Source organism: Aythya marila (assembly GCF_965140915.1).
Source record: "Aythya marila genome assembly, chromosome: 18".
Lineage (NCBI taxonomy): Eukaryota > Metazoa > Chordata > Aves > Anseriformes > Anatidae > Aythya > Aythya marila.
Genome location: NC_139059.1, coordinates 5,498,328 through 5,519,789, shown reverse-complemented (window position 1 = coordinate 5,519,789; position 21,462 = coordinate 5,498,328). Strand labels below are relative to the sequence as shown.

The 21,462-nt window shown below is 47.3% G+C and overlaps 1 protein-coding gene across 1 annotated transcript; it reads left to right on the top strand.

Annotated features, from left to right (window-relative positions):
- Positions 1-1,840: 1,840 nt before the first annotated feature.
- On the top strand, positions 1,841-18,068 carry SMIM36 (small integral membrane protein 36). Its single transcript, XM_082775093.1, has 2 exons — positions 1,841-2,232; positions 18,048-18,068. Exon 1 carries the CDS (start codon positions 1,856-1,858, stop codon positions 2,138-2,140), a length of 285 nt encoding a protein of 94 aa, XP_082631219.1. The 5' UTR covers positions 1,841-1,855; the 3' UTR covers positions 2,141-2,232; positions 18,048-18,068.
- Positions 18,069-21,462: the final 3,394 nt, after the last annotated feature.

The window sequence follows — 21,462 nt, the reverse complement described above, 5'->3', positions numbered from 1 at the left end:
TAAAAGGGAGAAAAACAACAACAACTTTTGTGAGGATGGTACTAAGTTTTCAGAGCCTAGGCTTTATTTGGAGACTAATCTAGAAGAATTAAACTACTTCAAAATCCTCCTAAACATAATCTGAAATAAGTGTACTCTCACGTATCTCTGCTAACATGTGAACTACATATAACTTATTACTTTGGTACTAACTTTTTGTAGTGCAATGTGATTGAATTTTAAAACCATGAACCCTTCTGCCTTTCAAAGATACTTGAGCTTCTGAGTCATTAAGGAGGGATTTTCAAACAACTTTCAGATTTTCCCACCTAGAAGCTGAAACCAAGTCCCAGCTCCATTCATCATTGCGTTGGAGGGGAACTGCATACTGGAAAGCCTTAGCTTGTCTTGAAAAATCACAGTTTTGGTCTAAACTATGCTCAAAAGCCAAATTTATTTGGCCTCAGATGTGAGTGTGATGGGTGACGAATGAAGCATGAGGTTTGTACAAATGTGCATCCTCTTGTTGCAGGCTCCCCTCTTCTCTGCTAAACATCCCTCCTGCAGTGCCAGATCTGGGCTTGTTTCTCCCTGATACGAATGTCTTAATGGCTAAATGGGGCCGGGAGGGCAGACTGGGGGGATGCAGATGATATTGGCCTTAAAACAAGCGGCGTGCGTCGAGGTCTGCGGCAGCCGGATGGCCCCGTGACATATTTCTTACAGCTTAGACGTGCCGGATCGGATTCCCACTGACACGTAAAGCCCTTTTCCACAGCTCTGGCAGCACTAAGACTGAGACATCCTAATCCCTTTCTAAAACCCTCCTGTGCTGTAATGCTGACCAAAACCTTGGAGTTCTGCATGGAAGCAGTGAGCGTGCTGATGGAGGGTCTGGGTGCTTGTTGGCATCATCTCCTGCCTTTCCTGTCTGCCTTCCTGGTATCCTACACCTGGTACGCTGCTGTTTGGAGGAGGGATGCTCTCTCCAGCTTGCTTTTCCATGGAAACAAGCAGGCAACGTGTGGCAGCTGCACGCGTGTCCCTGCTCCCTCACCAGCTTCAGAAATGCAAACCTTGAAGGTGCAGAAAGCTCTTGCTGGTTTTGTGGCTGGGCAGCCTGACACCACTCCCAGGCATGGGACAGCCACGCTGCCAGCTTGGCCAGTTTTTGGCGAGCAGGGCATAGGGAAAAGAAGTTAGTGCTGCCTGGGCTGGAGAAGCTGTGGTGGCAGCAGACCTGGCAGGTGGGGACAGGGCTGTGGCTGGGCATCACCTGCGGCAGTGTGAGATGTGTCCTGGGGCTGCTGATGGGGAAGTGGGCAATAAAAGCTTTTAATTCATGTTCAAGGGCCCTTTATAGCCCAGGGGCAGGGCACAATGTTCTTGTTGAAATCAGAATCAGACACTGAGAAAAGTTACCTTGCAGATGATTCTCTCCCTGTTTTATCTCTGTACTCATTTACTAGTGAATGGCTTGGTTTTATTCAGCCCACAGCTACAGTGACTTGATCTGGGGCCCAAACCCACCTTTAGGGGGGAGCGTTTGCAAAATGCCCTTAGAGGAAGCCCAGTTTGGTGCCTGCCTGTCAAGGAAAGGTAGAGACCCTGAGCAAAGGGGATGTTTTGCTGTCAATATAGCATTCAAATTTAGCTTCTGCCACTGTAGGCAACGTGGCATTAAAAGAAGGAGCTTAAGTTATTAAACTGAGCTGCTTTAATCATCCAGTTCGGGGAAATCCATTGCTACAGGAGACCTGAGGATTAATGTATTTTTACCGCAAAGCCAATACATCTATTCTGATCAGTTAGTGCTCGCTCACTCGTGCATATGAAACTTCGCTGTCCGGGTTTGCACTCCATAGCATGGGATCAAATGGAGTTTTATTTGGAGATTGACCCTGTTACCTTGAATCTCATCATTCTGGTAGCTAGCTATGTTATTTTGCTCCTGGTTTTCCTGATCTCCTGCGTGCTCTATGACTGCAGGGGGAAGGATCCCAGCAAGGAATATGCTCCCGAAGTCCCTGCGAACAGCCAGCCTCCCATCCGGCTGGTGGTGATGCAGCAGGGCTCCCCAGGCACCCGCTGGGCAAAGGGGCTCGTCTCTGCCTACGAGAACGCCCCCGACCTGCCAGGGAAAAGGACTACTGTTGTGTGAAGGGACCTGCCCTGCGCTCCAGCTCCTGCCGATCAGCCTGCCTCGTCTGCTATGTTTACTCTCCGTTTGCAGAAGGATAACCCGTTCACAAGGTAAGTCGAGATGCCGATTTATTTGCTACGGTGCCACTGTCAAGGGGGTTGTTTTGTGTTCGGCTGTATCCTGTGCTGATACAGGCTTGCGCTGCTGCCTGTCATCCATAACGAGACTAATTTCCATTTATGCTGGTGCTGCCTCACAGCCTGCTGGTAGCTGGAGGCAGTGATGCGTTACCTGCTCCGGCACTGGAGAAGGGCCTTTGGTGTAGCTGCGGGTCATGTTTGGTGTCATTATTTTTGCAGGAATAGTGTTGTGCAAAGCATCCCGGCCCCGATGGGCTGAGCTGCACTGCCCTGCAGCCTCTGCACATCTTCCAAGTGCAAATGACCTTGGCAGGCTGTTCATCTCTCCAGTGAGAAAATAAATGCTCAAGGATTTCAAAAGGTTAGAGATAGTGCCTTTCTGATAGCAGCCAGCTGCTGCTCCCATCAGAATTCAATACTTCCAGTGCTGTTGTCAGCTCCCCAAGGGCAGCGCCAGCCTGTCCCAGCACTCAGCCCCGTGCGCAGCACACATCAGCCCCTTGCCACAGTGAGACCCACAAGAACGTAACAGGACATAAAATACTTCCTGACAAAGCCTGGTACAATGCCTCCTTCCCCAAGGAAAGTGTGAACCGGGGTAGATTTACCAGTAATGCCATAGGAATCAGTCACTGCCGCCATCCTCCCCACTGAAACAGGCCCTGCAGTGATGCGGCCACATCCCAGCTCTCCGTGTATGTTTCCATGCATCCCTCTCACCTCCAAGCCTTCCTCTGGCTGTGCCCCTCTTCAGCTGGGTGTCTCTGGACCACAAGAAGGCTGGTGTTGTACCACCAGTAAATCTGCATTGGCTTCTGTTGTTCTTCCCATAATTTAGGAGCTACAAGCTAAGGGCCTTTGGCCAACTAATTTCTTCTACATCTTGCTGCTTTTCTCCCTCTTGGCCCTGAAGTTACTGTCTCCCACAAGAAAGAGAAATGTTTTCTTTGTCCTGGAGGTGAAGCACAAAGGGGCAGACAACAGGGATGCTGAGCTTGGAGCCACTGGAGTGGCTGCAGCGCTGTGCGGATGCTCCGAGCTGCCTCAGAGCCAGCTGGGTCCTGCTGCACCTCTGGCCCAGGCTGGAACCCCACTGGGGTGCTGGGCAGCTGCTGGCCCCGTTGGTCCCTGCTGCACTCTGCTACTGATGGCCAAGCTACCTTTTTTTACATATATATGTTTGTGTGTGTGTCTGTACATACATGTATATATATACAGATAGATATGACACTAATTTGGATAGAGAAAATTCATGATGTAAGCTGGTTTGTTCTACCCAAGTGCAGAAGACTGAAATCTGTTCTCTGAAATCCTAATGCAGGGTTTCAGAACCCTAATGTTATGTTACTGCATCCCCTGGGGCAGATGGCTGGAGTTATTGGGTATGGCACTTCTTAACTGGCGGATCCTAACAAAAGATTATTAAGAGAAAAATAGCACCAGACCCACACAGTGGCAGTTCTCTCTCCTGTACGCTGTTTTACGTCATCTCTGTGCGAAGTACCTGCCGAGTTCTGTAGAAAGCTTTAGTAAGCATTGGGTCAGATTTATTACCAGCCTACGTCAGGCGTAGTGGATGACTCACTGGGTGCAGCGGTCCTGACACCTTCTAGACAGGCATTTTAAATGCCTCCAGAAATAAACTGCAGCAAATTCAAACCACGACTGAGCAAAGCTGTCAGCTGGATTGTACGGTTTGTGCTCCAGCTGGGCAGCAACCTGTGCTGCATCCCCGGCCATGCTGATTTACACGTCAGGCTGCAGAGCACCCTGGTGATGCAGAAGAAATCCTGAGATAGAGTAGCTTTGTATTCTACTGAATTAAAAAAGAAACAGGCAGAATGCTTTGTTTGTTTGTTTGTTTGTTTGTTTATGGTGGTGTTTGGTTGTTTTTTGGGGGGAGGAAGAAGGGGTATCAAAACCTGATCTCATCCTCAAGAGTTTAGTTTTCAAGCTGCCCTTTGCACCTCTGTGGCTCAGAGGTGCACCTCATTTTGGAAGGAAGGTGAGACCTGGGGACTGGAGTAAAAACCACAACATGGTGAAACAGCTGATAAATTGCGTTGGTGGCATGGTCCTCTGCCACATATCGTACTGAAATAACTACACTGAATGCCTTGTTTTGTTTATTTAGCACTGAAAAAGTTTGGTTTAATTAACTGCAGGTTCTGGTGCTTTTGGCAGAGCTTGGCAGTGACTGAGCTCCTGGTATGTTACGGTCTGTGGCACCCAGGCAGGCCAGCGTTACCACTCCTTGGGCTCTCCTGCCTGCCTTATCTTTAGCTCGTAAGCTCTTTTACACTTTTGCATGTTAGTACATCATCTAGCATGCAAGGAGCCTCCTCAGCAATAAGGGGTCCTTGCTGTTAGGGACGAGAAATAATAATCTTTCCTGAGAAGAGTTGGAGGGAACAAAACAAATCAAAAATATCAGTGTTATCACAGTCATTTTCTTTATTGACATGAGTTGTATAAAATGCCACAATGCCAGCAGAAAGGTCTACAGTTCTCTGTCAAAGGTCATGGAAATAGTGCGATGGTACCACAACCCAGCCGCTGTACTTCTGACACGATGCCTGAGTGAGCAGTTACGCATACAGAGATAGAGACCTGCAAAGCTACATTAATAAATACTTCAGAGAGCAGAAATTCTCCAGATGCATAATTTTCTCAGCAAATATTTTGTGTATATCAACCAAAAATTCCTGACTCCTTGAATATCAGTGGCAAATCTGTTGATTTTGGTGTGGTTGTTTTCTTGCTAAAGCTGTAGATAGGAAGCCCGGCTGCGATGCCGCAGGCAGTGCCTGGGGCGCTGTGAGCAGGGGAGCAGTTTTGAGGAAGACAGCGCTTAGCTCTAAGAAAACTTATCAGCTGTGATAGAGCTGGTGGACTCTGCCCTGAAACGTGGAGCTAGAAGCAGCAGATGACCTTTTCCTCCCGATAGGACTTCTGAACAGCAGGCAAAATCCCCTTCCAGAAGATGAGGGACTAAAGTGCAACTGGACTTTGCCTACCCAGTGGGGAATAAATGGGTTTCTGAAAGTTTTGCCTGTACTAGAACAGTATTGCTGTACTTAAAGCAGTGAGAGAACCCTTGGACGTGTATAGAGAATCACAAATAACCAAGTTGCCGTGAATGGTGTTAGTTCTTTATGGAGGTCTCTGCTACGGCTGGGGCAGGATTAGTGCCTGCAGATGGGCATTTACCAGGCTGAGCTCACAGGAAAATGCCCTTGAAGCTGCTGTCCCTTGAGTGCTTGTGGTCCTGTGCCATGGGTGTGGGCAGCTGTGCAGTGCAGCCATTTGCCTTAAAGTGTGCTGGACTGAGGGCACACCCCTTGCTGGGATTCACTTGGTTTAAAAAATATCCTGAGAACAGGCCTTGCCGATGGACCTGCCATGTAGCCCTCTGCACATGCTCCGTATCTGGCATTTCCAGTGCCATTCTTCTAATTGTGGATTCGTGCCTCACTTCATCATAACTGTGCCCCTGTGGGCATGTGTTTTGCCTAGAGGATTAGGAAATGTTGTAAGTCCTGGGTATCTAGCATAGAAATACTGTTTTGAACTAGAGTGTTATTTGCACATGAGTAAGATGGCGATAAAGATGGTGCTAGCACTTATTCAGAAGCAGTATGAGTTGGGGAGCACTGAATGAATCGAGAATGATTTAGGAAACCAGCTCTGTTTCCAGCTCTGCCCTTGGCTTGTGGGGCATCCCTGGCAGCTCATGTTCCTCTCGTGCTTCTGCTTTGTTCCACATGAATTCTCTCTGCCCTCTGCAATGAGATTTCTCCTCAGATGTTTGTGGGGTTCACTATGGGGTCACTATAGAGTTGGCATGCAGGGGCTGCACTTGAATTTCACCCCGTGAACCATCCCCAGTAGTTTCAAACAAGACAAAACATACCCCAATCATGGAGAGCAGAGAAGTCGGTGAGGGAGCTGCTGTAAATCTGGGAAAATGTGGCCATAGGACCTTCAGGGCTCTTGTTTCGAGTGAGCTGTGGTCACGGCAGGGCTCAGACAGGCTGCAGTTCTGTGGTTTGAAGGGAACTGAGTGCTGGTGGGAGGATTTATTGCTGTTCTGCAGGAGGCAGGAATTCAGTCTGGCTCTTTTTCAATTGGCATTAGTGCCCTTTTAAAGTTATATATTACTGCTTCTGTAAAGCCTTTATTAAAGGGTTTCATAGAAGTAACAGGAAAGAAAAGAACAGATTTCTAGATTTCTCCAACATTAATTCAAGTCAAATGTATCATTAAATTTATTGCTTAAATAAAATATAGAGTTTGTGTGAGACTGTTCCACTGTAAATATACTGTCTAAGCCTTTGGTGTTTTTTTTAAATCCCTAATAAGCCACTACATATGAATAGGGGATTAGCCCAGACAGACTAACCCACGTTCACAAGGGAGAACTGCTTCCCATGCAGTGAGGTTTTTAGAATTTGGAAAGGGATAGATTTTCCCTCATTTTTTATTAGCATGTTGTTATTGTGATGCAAATGCTCATCCTCTGATGGTGCTAAGTATAGAAGCCCAGTAACACATCCAGGAACAAACCCCTTGGCTGCAAGAAGAGATTAAGAATGGGTTTTGCTGCCCAGACCCACCTCCCCTGTGATATCAGCTATTCAGCTGGTGTAGTGCTGGTGCTGGGACGGGAGCACCAAGAGGTAGAAGATTTGATAGTGGGTGTTTAATGAGAAGCGCTGTCCTCCCAGCCAGGAGCCAATACTGCTTCAGGTGCAGGGCAGCCCTATAGCCCAGCATGCCATCTTCTAGGTGTGTTAGAAACTATATCTCATAGCTACCTGTGTACTTTCTGCAAGGCAAAGCACTAGCTTGTGGCTCCTGCTCCAGCCCAAGTGTTCGGCTCTCCTAGGTGCCCAGTTTCCTGTGCTGTGTCTGTCCTGTTTTGTATGGCCTGGGCCTTGCAAGCACATGCAGGCATGTCTCTGATGTACCTTGAGGACTTCTGCAGCCTGAACCCCAAATAACTGCTTTTTGGTGCCAGATGAAGTGACAGCCAGAGCCAGGGTGAGGATGTGCACGTGAGGAAGCTGTGAGAGGGTGTCTGGTGTCTGCAGGCAGCTGCTGCCCAGGAGGCACTCCATCACTCCCCAGTGCTGGGGTGATGGAAAGCTAAATGAGTCGTTTACAAATCACCCTGATATTTGCAGTCGAAAGCTATCTAGCTTAACAAGAGAAAACCATCCCAGAAATACAAAAAAAAAAGGAAAACCAGACCTGCTGCCATCCCTAGCTGCCTACCCCAGCTCCTATTTTTGCCTTCTCGCTCGCTGCTCCTGAGGCCTGCTGGTCTCCTTGGAGATGCTGCTGCTTGGCTCCTCTCTCAAAATGGCAGTGCTTGGTGTTCACCCCTCCACGAGGCCCTTCCACCTCACCATGCCAGGCAGGGTGACAGTTTGGGAGGCCTGTGGCTGTCACGAGGCATCCAAACCCAGCACCATGTCCCTCACCCCGGGCTAAGGCTGGGTTACTGCTACGGGTGCCCTGTGTGGGCAGCGAAACTGTGCCTGAGTTCCTCCATCTGCTAATGGCAGTAATCATTGTTACACAGTTGGGGTATCGGGTTGGTTTAATTAATATTTATGGAAGAACATGAGCTCCTTTCATGGGTGGTGCTATCGAGATACTGTTAATTATGAATTATTAATCTACTCTGATTAGACATGGGCCTGTTCCAGAGCACACAGCAGACTTGGACATATTGCTGAAGCACCACATTTCATGCTCTTTCAGTATTTAAATGCTTTGGGCCCACAGTATAGCTCTTCATTACCCTAAAAATACACTGAGCTTAGCTGTTCTTGACTTCAGCATGAGCAAAGAACCCAGGCTTAGCATCCACCTCTACTTGTCTCAATGATGTTGACTAAACCATTGATATTTTCATACAATTTCATTAGGTAATATTTTTATGTCCTTTTCTTATCCCAACCACACCACTTTGAAATAAAATAGATGTAAAAATTCAGGCCAGTCTGGGTCTACACCTCTCAAGACAGGGAGGGGAGGCAGGAGGCTGGCACCCCTTCCACGCCTGCCTTCAGGTGACACCACAGAGGCCCCAAGGCTCCAGGGAGTTGCCTCGAGTTTATTGCTGGAAACTGGGCACTCATAGATCAAGGCCAATACACACAGAAGAGGTGGATCGAATAAAGTAGCAGCTCGTGATGTAAAGTCTGTGCAGGCCATGTTCATTGGGTTTGCCTCTTACTCTCCCCAGCTGACAAAAAGACACTACCTGATGGAGAATATTAATAGTGATAGGAGTGCAATATTTATTACACGTGATTTCTTTCCCTTTCTCTGCATGTTCTTCCCCTTTCAGGAGCATACTAAGCAGATTTTTGCCACAAGTCTTGTATTTTTCTCTTCCTCTTCCAAAAGAAGGGGAAGCCCTGGCTTGCTGGAGGCTGAGGGCTCTTCCCTTAGCACAGAGAATGGATGACTCTGGATTTCAGCTCGTTGCCTGCACGGGGCAGTGTGGTGATGTGGTTTGCTATCTTCAGGGCTCGTGGCAAGATTTCCACTGAATCACTTCTCATCAGCCACCAGCAGCTCTGCAGTTCCTGGCCCTCTAGGCAAAGCACACAGGTAGCAGCAGCAGAGCAGATGTGAACCCAGAGCTGCTGAAGGGAAAGCAAAGCTTTTTTTTTTTTTTTTTTTTTTTTTTTATCAAAATGGGTACTTTATCATTTCTCAGGGCATTAGGTTTCAGGGTGGTTTAATAATGGGTGGGTGGTTTTATTACTAGCAAAAACTCCAAGTCAGGTGTCATTATACCAGGAAAAAGCAATTTGACAATAAGCCTTATTTTCCTTGCTAAAACAGTGTATGCTAACCTGGCAAAGAACTGCTTTAATTAATTGAGGCTCTGTTTACAGTTGATGCAGAGAGGCAGCTTGTAGGGACATGCCATCAAGTATTTTCCAGTGCAGACAAGGCTCTCTAAAAGCTGCATTTTTATTTATATACCTCTGCAGAATTGAAAATCGGGGCAGTGCTTGTAAAGCCAAGAGCTTTGTCCCTGGGGTACTGAATAGAAGGCAAATCTCTGGCATCAGGAGGCTTCGTGTTTGTTTTGGGAAGGAGAGCTGGCTGGGCTCCCAACGCTAACTCTGAACATCTGAGGAAGAGGTTGGCTGGGAAGAATCGCGTTGTGACGCAGATGGGGAAAGCCAGGAAATTCAAAGCCGGGGCAGAGGCTCCTACCTTAACTCATTCTGGCATGGAGAAAATAACTGTGAAGTGTTAACACCACGTCCCTGGGCTGGGTAGTTACAAAACACTCTGGTGGTTGCACTCCTTGGCAGGACAGGGGTTTTACCAGCTTGTTGTGGTAGGGGTCAGGGAGCTGCTAGGGCAAGGGGGAACTTGCAGCCACCACCAGGGAGAATGTGGCTTGGCATCATCCAGCCTACTTGTTTTTGTGACCATCTGGGCAAGGTTATTGGGTCTAGGAGGACACGTGCTCCTCTTCTGCTGATATCTTTATAGTGTTGGAGGGACGAAGGTTCCCTTTCCTTTCTCTCCAGCTGATTTTGTCTCACCAGCTTTGCAACATGGCAGATCCCCAGGGTTCCCTCTGCTTGGGATTTTGTGTTCTCAGCATTACAAAAGTCCAGCTGCTCTGTGGGGTAGCAGATAAACTGTCACTAAGAGGATGTAAGATAATACTGTGGGCTGCTTAACGGGAAATGGCTCTGCAACTGGACTCACCACTCTTCCCCTTTTGCAGAAGGAAAATGCTTTTCCCACTTCATCTGCTGAAGGTGAATGCCTGGTTTTCATCCTAAATGTCGGCCTGCAGTGGTAGGGAGCACCCCCCAGATCCCCAGAACAGTGCATTGCATCTGGACGAACAGGCAAATGTGTCTGCAGCAAGAGGGCAAAAGCAAGCTGCAGCATCAGAGGGACTGAAGCACACCCGCTGAAGCTTCCCCCGAAAGTTACAGCGCGTGTGCTGCAGGGGTAAGGGGTAGAGCTTCACAGCACGGTCATGTCATACGATCTTGGTTTCCTGTTTTGCTGAAGTAGAACAGCTGGTAGGGAGCAGGCGTGCTGTGCCATGGGCCTGTTGCACTGTCTGTGCTGGGGAGCGCATGGGGTAACCTGGAGCAAAGCATGAAAACTGGAGAGCCCAGATCGCTGCCATCTTTTAGAGCAGAAGTGAGGGCGTGCTCACTGAAGGGAAAAGGTGAAGGAAAATGATGAAAGGCCAGGCTGTGCCCTCCATGCGCTTCTCTGTTGATACACTCCACAAAGTCTTGCTCTTACCTGGTCAAGGCCAGGTCCAGCTTTGCTGTTCGGAGCTACCCAGCTGGTGACGTGGGCATGGGGTGGTTTCCTGGGCACCACATCCTGCTCAGCCCTTGAGCGCATCATCTTGCACCTGGCAAAATTTGGCATTCACTGTTTCGGCACCACCCTGCCGGATTAGCTCTGCTCCTGCAGGGCACCACCTTCCCTGCCTGAGCAGATAAAGCTCCATCGGCCAGATCATGCCCAGCTCAGGCTCACAGAATAACCCGCCAGAAGGTAACGAGGGCTCAGCTAAGCTCTGAGTTCAAAGGGACACTTTGGGGTTAAAACCAGTGTGCCTGACGGTGACCCCACTGGGGGCAGGCAGTGCCCGGGACAGAGCAGGGTGAGGTGGCCGCATGTCACCAGCGGGTCCGTAGGCACAGTAGGCTCACTGCTTCCCCGTGCCACCCTATTGCACCCCTGCACTATCAGCTTTCCTGTTTACAATGCAGGCTGCCCAGCAGCACTGCACCCCGTCACAGTGGGGTGACCGCAGCGGGTACAGGGGGAAGCAAAGCAGAAGGTCCTGGCCTTCAAAGAGAAGGCAGAAAGTACTGGGATGTTTGCCATGGATTTAAAAATATGAAACAATTGTAATGTGTGTCTCCTAGTTAAAGGTATTATAGAGGGAAAAGCAACTTTGCCAGATCCTTTGGCTGTTGTACACGTTGATGTATAATGCATGCACACACCTACACGCTCGGAGACGTGTGCCTTTGTGCACATAATTACAGGTTGTTGTACAGAGATTGCAGGTGTTTCTATTTTCACCTGGTATTATGGTATCTCGACTTTAACTCAGAAGTCACCCCAGCTTGATTCTCATCCTTCCCTGCCCCTCGAATCGCTCTCTTCCTTCTCCCAAAAGTTCATGCCACAGTGCAGGTGCTCTGACAGTCAGCTGCATAAAGCAGTCATCCTCCTGAGCATCATCTTCCCAAAAACTGAGTTCTGGGATCCAGGCACAGCCCCCACGTGTGCTTTGTGTCTCCCCACAGACCACCAGGATGTGTTTGGAGTGCACACGGAGCGGGAGAGAAGGTCCGAGCCTGTGGGGCCACACAGTGACCATGGGGCTGGCACCAGGACGTGATGGGGCTGCTGGAGGAGCTGCCTGAGGGCTTCTGCCATATGCACCCTAGTTCCAGGTCCAGCACTTCTTTGTGGTTTTCACACTCCATGTTGCTCTTTGTACACCATGACCACTAATTGCTCCAGCTAATGAACTGTTAAAAGACAGGACAGCTGTGCTGAGAGGTGCAGGCAGCAGCCTGGGAGGCAGCCCCTCCCTTTGCTTTCCCTTAAGGGCCTCAAGCCATGGCTTTTCCTACTCGCTAGGTACAAAGTTGGGCCAGGCAGCAATTTCAAAGTGCAGATAGGATGAAGGAAATCAAATATTTGTTTCCATTGGAATTTGTCTAATCTGACTGCCTTCCTCTGATGCCTGTCAGGAAGTACAAAGCCCTAGGAGACAAGCAGCAGCTCTGGGCTTACAGCTGAGCCCCCCCGAGAGGCCGAGCACACCCCTCAGCAGAGATTGAACTGGGTTCCCTGGGCTTCCTTGCATTACTGTAGGCTTGGTGCAACAACAAAAACAGCTGCTTTGCTTGTTTTAGAGACTTTAGTACTTGGCAAAGTGCCTCATTCTCTGGGTGGTTTTGTGGATCCTGTGGATGAAAGTCCCTGACATGGAGGGGACGCGCAACGCTGCGGGCACAGCAGTGCTGGCTGCCCTCACCCGGGCAGGGTCAGCTGCTGTCACCAGAGCCGTGCCTTTGCCAAGTTGAGGTCTCATTTCTGGTAGGCCTGTACAGTGACCTGTGCATCGCAGAAGGCAGGCCTGTACACAAGCAGCAAACCATCAGGTCATTTCTTTCACTGCCTTTTGCATGTAAGGCAGTAGCCGTCCTACTTGCTGTCAGTAGCACAGTAATTTAGCATTTGACGGCAGGTTAATTAAAACTCCGCTGCTGTTCTTGCTGGGATCTGAGATCTGACATTACAATGCAGTCCTTCCTTGACCTTTCCCTCTTGGCCCCTCTTGGAAATTAGAGCGTCTTCGTTTTAATGAGCTCAGAGGCTTGGGGAGTTGCAAGAAAAAAATAGTCAGCTTCAGAAATACCTACCCTCCTCTTGTGAGTATGTCAGGGCATGTTTTTAGATACAGCTCTCTTACCTGAACGGGCTTGTGCTCTCCTGATTTTGTGCCTTCTCCAGCTGAGCTGTTTCTTGGCCCCAGCCTCAGGTTTATGATGCAAGGCCATGTTTACTTTGCGAGAGGTATGTTGCAACATATAGCCCAGGTTTTCAACTGGTGTAAACCACCCCAAGCTTTGCTCCCATCCCTGTCACTCCTGCAGCCAAATCTAGATGGCAAACCACGGGCCACCTTTCAGTGCACATACACGTACACCTTTGCAAGGCTTCCAGGAGCTAACATGCTCATACAACCAAAATGGAAGAAAACACACAAATGGCAGTAAGAACACCACAGGGTCAGGAGATGCTGATTTCAGTGCTTTCCTCTTTCCCTGCATGAACCACGGGATGAACCACGGTTGCTGTGGGGTCAGACCCGGCACACAGAAGTGCTGCCAGTCTGCAGTCCTTCAGAAACTGAAGTCAGTGCCAAGAGGGACAGTGAGATGGAGGGATGACTCCTTTTCACTCGTTTCCGTCCCCTCAATGTGTCCAGTGCGAGTCAGCTGAAGGCAGCCCATGACTTGCACAGGGCTTTCCCTCCTCACCCCACGCTCCTGACCCAGCCGCCCCATGCTGCTGCCTGCCTGTGAAGCTAGAAATAACCTCTGAGCTTTAAATCAGGCTCCTGCTGTGTCGTGGGCTTCAGTGAGCACAAAGTGTCGAGGCAGTGCTGGAAGTGGCCGGCAGACAGCAGCTCCGGGTACCGGAGGCTCCACGGAGTAAGGTAGGTTTGGGCTCTGCTGCGTGCGGGTGTTCTGGTCCTGCAGGTGATGTGGGCATGGCCCCGTGGCTTAGAAAGTGCTGCTTCAACTGGAGTTTGTACAGGTTTGGATGTTGTGTAAATACTAGTCTTTTGTAGTAACACACACACACACGCGCTATCTTGTGTACACATTTATTTAGTAGCAAGGCAGAGAGCTTGGAAGAGAACCATGTTTGCAAAGGGCTGTAAAGGCAAACGTTTCCTTCTCATGTTGATGTTGTGCAGCACATGATAGAAGCAGATACATAACTGAAAATCTGTAGGAAAGGTAATTTATTCTATCAACGTCAAATACAGATACAAAACAGTCTTGCTCTGTATGTATATTTGCAGATTTTATTATCAAAAATAGATGGTGAAGTGAACAAAATATAAATCATAGAGAACACAGCTAAACTGTACAGAAATATGGGAGAAGTGTCAGTAAACCTTTCCCTGCTGCTGCTTCAGTGCCTTTACGCAGGTGACGAGCACCCCCAAACCAGGGCAGGACAGTTCAGCTGCCAGGAGAGCCAAGGAGGGGAGAACAGAAATTGTTATGAAAGCAGGGTAACAACTGGATGGAGCAGAAGTTTGCAGACGTGGATGTTGTTGTATGTAGGGATGTGTATGCGTATGTAAGGATTCCCTTAGGTCCCTAAATCATGACAGGAGTCTCAGTGCTGCTGCACCAGGCTGGGATTTCTCTGCACAAAGCAGGATCTGCCATTAGCCAAGGTCTTCTCAGCTCTGGCATTGCCACACTGGTGGTAGCTCCCATTTGATAATGGAAGAGACAAGCTTCAAACATGGCCTGCAGAGCAGCACGGGACAGCACTCGCTCCTTTGATGCTGCCTGAAGTCCCAGCACCACAAAGCGATTGCAGTTTCCTTGGCCATGTCAAAAACCAGCCTGCTGCAGCTGAAAGGTTCTGACGGTGGCCTCTCTGGGAAGCTGGTACTGTTTGTTAAAGCAGGATGGTTAATGGGTACCTGCTCTGCCAATGCAAAATGAGGGAAGCAGCTGTTTCACAGTCAGGTAGCTCAGCACGGTCATCCCTGAGCAGGAATACTGTTACGCTCACCTAGCTGTGGTGCAGTAAAATTATGCACGCCTCGTCTCCCCAGGGATTTTACAGCCAGGGAGCCGAGGCACATTAATTACCCGGCCGTCACAACAAGCCCTGCTCCGAGCTGAGGACAAAGCCTTGGGAGCGGCAGTCACCGGGCTGTGTAAGGTCAGGGCTGGGCTGAGCTGGCAGCGCTCCCCGGGCAGACTCAGCACAGGCTGTCCCCACCACCCTGCCCATTTCTGGCAAGAAAAGGGACAGTTTCATCCCCTCATCGGTGTGAGCATTGGAGGAGGGACGGACATCCTCCCATTGCCCCCTCCAAGCTGGGAACTCTCTGCAGCAGCAGATATCAGGATGCATTCCCGAGGGCTGACCTGTCCTGGAGGATGCTAAGGTCAGGCGCTCTAACGGGCTGCCCAGGGAAGTGGTGGTGTCCCCATCCCTGCAGGTATCTGAGACGTGTGAAACACAGCTCTAAGGGACATGGCTAGGTGATGGGACTCAGGTTGATGGTTGGCCTTGATGATCTTGAACGTCTTTTCCCACCCAGATGATTCCATGAGTTTAAGGCTGCAGTGTCCATAGGCAGAGCTGGTGTTCTCATAACGCTGCTTTCCATCCCTCCTCCATCAAATCCCAGCTGCAGGCAGTAAATGGTGACAGACCAAACAGACACCCTGAACAGCTCGGTTGAGTTTTTTACTTTTTCAGCTTACAGGAAAAGCAGGATTTGGGACACCGAGCAGCAGAGCTGATCAGTCAGAGTGAAGGTGCACTGGGTCACAGCTCTTGAGAGCGACAGCCCCTGGAGCCGAGCAGCAGGGCCGGCTCGTTCCTGCCATGCCACAGCCAGCGCAGAGTGCACGGCTGCTTTTGGGGTCAGGCACACTTATCACCTGCAGCAAAGTTCAGTGGAGAGGCAGCTTTTGGCAGCTTGTTATTGTCGGGGGGAGGGGATTTGTGAGGGCTGTCATACAAATATTTGTTCTCTGCTCCTTAGCAGCAAAGGGATGCCTACAAACAACATCTCCATTTAAGGTCCCTCTCTCTTGTTACAAAAATCTCGATCCAATTTATTTTTTTTTCTGTTACAGACCTCTGGCTCTCTTCTGTAGGTTGTGTAACGTGCAGCTCAGCTACTGCTGCGTAGCACGGGGTAGAGGCAACAGTCTAAAGGGCACCTTTAGATCCCAGCCACGAATACAATTGTGTTTGTACCTAGTTATCACAAGCATCCATCTGCACGCCAGGATCAAGCCGTGAGCATCCAAGCAACAGCACAGCCAGTGCCTGAGTTAGATTAGTATGGCTCTGCGAACGACCCAGGATGGGATCAGATTGTCAGGAGGGCTTTTGGTGAGACCTCCCAGTTTGGATAAAAGCTTAGGCCACGAACTGAGAAGTAAAGAGCAAATGAAATGTCAAACAGCTGCTCCCAAAGTGAACAGTTTGCCCGGTGTGTCATTTTTCCTGCAGGAGAAATACAGTTTGATTTTGGCATTAAACATTGTGCCATAACAGACGTATACAGAAACACTAAGAGTGACTTTGATTCTGATACTACCTAATGTTAAGGCCTTTGATATTGCAGCTTGGGCATGATTCCTTTGTGCTGTAGGTGGAGGGATTCTGTGTTTAGAAATATTCATTTTTAAGCCACCCTTTGTGTGGAGGAGCACAGGTCTCTGCTGGAGCCTGGAAGAAAGCTTCAACACAAATAACACTTGGAACAAGCTGTCTTGGTTGATTTCAAAACCAAAGCCATTTAACCTCAATTTCATTTGGTGACTTCACACCAGACTTACACCATCACTGTAATTTGATATTGATATTTTTGAAGTTTAAGTCCAGGGACATTTCTGGCAGTTGTTTTTAGTAAGTTCCCCATTAATATCTATTTTACAGGAGACAGAATTGAGCACTTATTTAATTATGGAAATGGCTGCATGATATCATAAAATCTCAAGTGCAAAGGAAACATTCTTTTAACATTTCATTCATAACCTGAATATTTAAAAGTATCACTCATCTTTCAACAGCAATCTATTGATGACTAAAAGCTGCACGAACAGCTATTACACTGCACAGCCTAAGGTGCATTTGTTTTAACCTCCTACTTTGTAAGTGTGTCCACAGAGCCATAGAGCATCCCTCAGTCTGGACAGGTCAGTGAAACTGCCCAGAATTTGGCTTTAAATCTGCAGACCTTAAGGGTCTGCTCCCTTAAATTCTGGAAGAAGAGGAGAGGGATCAGTTGTGCTGAGGCATGTCTCCCCAAAGGAGATTCCTTGAAGCACTCTAAAGATCTTCAAATGATTAAAGTTAGTTCAAACGTATCCCAGTTAGCTTTACTGGCAACGTATTGGAATTGGGGTTTTCACTGAAAAATTGCAATATGGCACCAGAACTGAAAATACCAGATTTGAAAATTCAGCTAAAAACTTTTTTCCTTTTCACTGAGACCTCTGCAGAGGTTTTTCCTGTGCCAAGCGTGCTGAGAGTTTCACAGCTTTCTGACTATAATGTAGACCGATATTTAAGTAAAAAAACATTATAAGATTGCAGTGAAATTACAAAGAATCAGTAGCAGTTCGGCAACCAACACTCCTTTTAAGTGTGAGGCTGTTTGCAGTGCGTCACGCACGGCTGATAACAGCAGAGCAGGGCCAGCCGAGGGCACTGCCAGCTGCCACCGCGGTTAGCTGGGACGCTCCGTGGGCAGCCATGCGCCTTTCCCGGGCTCACTCTCACACCGGTGCTCTATCTCACCCTGTAATTTATAAAATTGATCCTGCTAAAAGCAAACAGAGAGACGGAGAGTGGTGTGACCTCAACCGAGAGGAATGGTCCAAGCAAAGCTCAGGAATTCCCGGGCTGTGATCTGCTGCCAGCACTGCGTCGCGGCCGCTGGGGAAGCTACAGAGGAAACATATTTTGAAGCGTGGCCTTTCTCCAAGGCTTTGCATTCCGTTCCCAAAAATGTGGCCTTGAGATTTTACATCCTCAAGCTACAGATAAAAAGGTTGTTCCGTCCAGTGCAGCAGAACAAGATAAACCCTGCTGAGGTTTGCCAATCCTTGGTTTGCTCCAAAGGAACAGTTTCTGAAAAGCTGTGCTGTGTACACACAGTTACCCCCATTTCAGCTCATGGGCAGAGGCACTGTCTGTTATTTCTTGAGTCTATTAAACTAACTTATCTTCTCCTTGTAAATGTTGCTGTCTGAGCTTCAAACACAGGAATTTGGAGGACAGGAATTTGCAGTCTTGAAAAATAGCTCGAGGGACTCTGTGCCCTTGTGGATTGTTGCTTGCCTACTCTCTGTACAGCTGGCATCTAAAAACCTGCCTGTTATTAGGGTTTCTTTTATTAGGGTTTCTTAGTGGTTGTGTTTTTGTTTTGTTTTGTTTTCTTTTTCCTTTGGGCCTTCCAGCTGTTACATGATGGGTCAGAGCCTCAGCAGCACGAGTTCAGCCACCTCAGCTCCACCACCAGATCTCGGCAGGCTTTCATCCACCACAACTGAAAGGGAAGTCAGGTCAGAATCTGTCTGCAAACTTCCTTTCACCAAAGATAATACAATTTATAACCCTCTCACAAGGGTGTGGTGAAAATTAACTGGATGGTAGAGGCAAGGCCCATGCAGGTTGCTAATGGCAATGATGTTTGTTTTGCAATCACTCTGCTTGCTAGCCGAGTAGATGAATTAAATCAAGCATCAGACCCCTCAACACCTCTGTGTCATCATCTCTTGCAAGTGCCATGATTCCCAGCATCTCGGCATTAGATGGTGCACACCACGAGCTTCCTATTGACCAGAAGGGACGTTGTGAAACAGAAGTCCTTTCACTCTTTATAGTATATCGCAACCGAGAGAGAGAGCTTTTGGATTCTTGTCCTTGAATTCCATGGGTTATTTCTGCAAAAACACTGAAAGAAATTTATCTCCACTTATTAGGGCAATCCCAAGCTAGATGACCGCCCTGCTCATCTCCCTGCCAGCCCCTCTGCTCCCTCTTTGCAAGGCTAACAAGTGCTATTTAGACTGGAGATATGTCAGGGACAGCGTGTCGGGCATTTGCTGGGCTCTAGTACAACACAGGTTCAGTTTGCATTTGAGTTACATTTAGAAAAGATTGTGAGCAAAAGAGAAAAAAGGACTCATGCTTTACTAACCCTAATTATATAACCTAGGAGACCTGAGATAATTATGTGCATTTGAGGATAGATGTTTTCTCCCCTTCCAAATATATTTAAGGAACACACACACACAAAATAAAACTGATGGGCTGCCAGCAGCTTTGTGAGAAGCCTGGCAGGCTCACAGCAGGAGGTGCAGCCCATGGTCAGAGGCTGCCTGGCTCTGCACGAGCCGGTGTTCCATGGCCGTGCAGGCAGTCAGGCTCCTCGTTGGTATTGCTGGCTTCCCCTTTACAGGGTTTAAGCTCCTGTATTTGATTTTTCTAAAATATCAAAATGAACAAAAAAAAAATGTAGCTTTCTAATCAGACGTACAATAATCAGAAATAATACAATTCAGGCAAACTTGTTTTAAAAATCTGAAAATGAAACAATATCCAATCACAGTAAAACTCCAGCCATTTAACCACTGACAAGAAATCAATTTGTTTTCTTTCACTAAATATGTTTAAAATCTTTAAGTAGTCCAAATGGGATGTGGAAACCATTTCCTCTCGGATGACAAATGATGGGCTGAATTCCACTCCCTCTGTTCTCTTTAGGCTTGACCTACAGCTGATAGGAAACAATGAGAGTTTTTCCTTTAACTTAAATGGATTTTATGTCAGACCCATTAAGTAACAGCTTATTTCACTTCATTGATTGTGATGTCAAAAATGAGGTATGGAGAGTGATTATGGATGGCAGACGTTTGCAGAGGAAAAAAAAAAAAATGGCAGGAAGAAAATATGGGGATAAAGGTTCTTGTATGTCAATGCCATGCAGGCTACCTTTAACTTAACATCAGCTAAAGTAGTCTGCTTTGTCTGTGAGAAGGGACTTAAAGGTAGATCTGTTTTATTCTAGCTTTGGTATAAGTGTGAACATTTTCCGTTTAGTTTTGAGAAAGTAAAAATGTGTATATGTATGAAATACAGGGGCCAAAGAGAAACAATTTGTTCTGCATGGGTAACACATTGCTTAAATGAATAAATATATAGATATAAATAAATTTAAAAAAATCTTCAAAAGCCTCCACTCGTGGGGCTGAAGAAGGAGAACTCCCTGGAAAGACATGCACTGATCTCGTGTCCCCTCCATGCCTGTAAGTCGCTGCCTTCCCTGCCCTGCCACAGCCCCCAGAGAGGCAACTCGCCCAGTGCTGCCTAACTGGCAGGGTTAAGAGAGTGAAAATGATGGGCACTTTCAGGCCAGATCCACTTCTCCCCATCAAGCTTGACCCCGAGAGAGAAAGATGGAAGATGAGCTCTTGTCACCATCTGTCAAAGCTTTACATTCAAAAGAAGGCTTCTAAAAACACTGAAAGTAGTACAGAGTTATTCTTTATTCGCTGTTGTAGGCTTCCTAAAGGCAGACTAAAACCCCAAATCTCATGAGTTTGAATTCTATTATGACTTTGGTTTAAAAACCTGAAATGTAATTTTTCAAGGATCCTTGACAGTACTGTCCAAACCAAACCTGAACACAACAGCAGCTCCTTAGCTCCCAGGTCCTGTTGTCCTGATTTGGTCTGGTTCATAAAATTCTCTTTCTGAGTGAATTTAACTACTATATTGCCTTTAAAAAAAAATGAATCCCATTTCCTGTTAGCTTAAATTACATACTTATTTCTGCTGGAAGACCTAAGAGAGGTTCCCAGGTTACCCAGCCATAAGCAGCAGGTTGAAATCCCCAATCCTCTCTCTTACGGTACAATTACTGAAAGCCAATGCAAACAGACGTTTGTTGTTTCTAAACAAGCCTTGAATTCGGGTACATTATGACTAACATTTCACAAAGGAAATACTACAGGATCAATGTTGGAAAGCAGGATATTTCTGTGCTGTTTGAAATACAAGTTCTTTGCCGTCAGTAACAGACTCGGTTCACCCGGTGACTCAGACGTGTCCGCAGCTGGTCCAAGGCCAGTACCCAGCCTAACAAGTGCTGCTTTTCTCTCCTTGTTCTCTGCGGCTCTAATCTCCTTTCAGGCACACAAAGCACCTCCTGGCCTTGTGGGAGCTTCTTCATCTGAGAGGCCCAAACGCCTAACATCCACCAGGAGAAATTTCATTTTTCACTCCAACAGAAAGTTTTCTTGTAAGATACATCACTGCGGTCCTACTAGAAAATGCACCTGGCTAAATACATTTTAAAATGTATTTACTGAAGTACATTACTAAAATGTACCTGGCTGGAATACCTTTGAGGTACATTGTAACTCCAGATGAGCACACATTTACTAATCACATCATGGAAAAGTCTCAGTGTTTTAAAAGCAATGTCAGCAACTGGCATCTGAGAAGCTGTGTTTTTATGACCAAGTGTGCCATGGGATATTATCACATTTACAAAAAGGCTTTTTTCATATTTTTGTTTGTTTGTTTGATGGAAAGGATAGATTAATATCAAATTTGACCTTTATCTTTCTCAGTGTGTAATTTGAAATCTGTGTAATTTTATTTATGATGTGAAACGGGCTCAACTTCAAATGCAATACATGGCAGGACTGCTATCTGACACAAGCCAAATGACTGCAAAATAATATCACTGCATTATTTTCCTGAAGATGCAATTAAACTTCATTAGTCACATAGATAATCAAATTATAATTTCATGTCTGTCTCTTGTTTAGGAGCTTAACTCTAATTGGTTTGAAGTCCCCACAT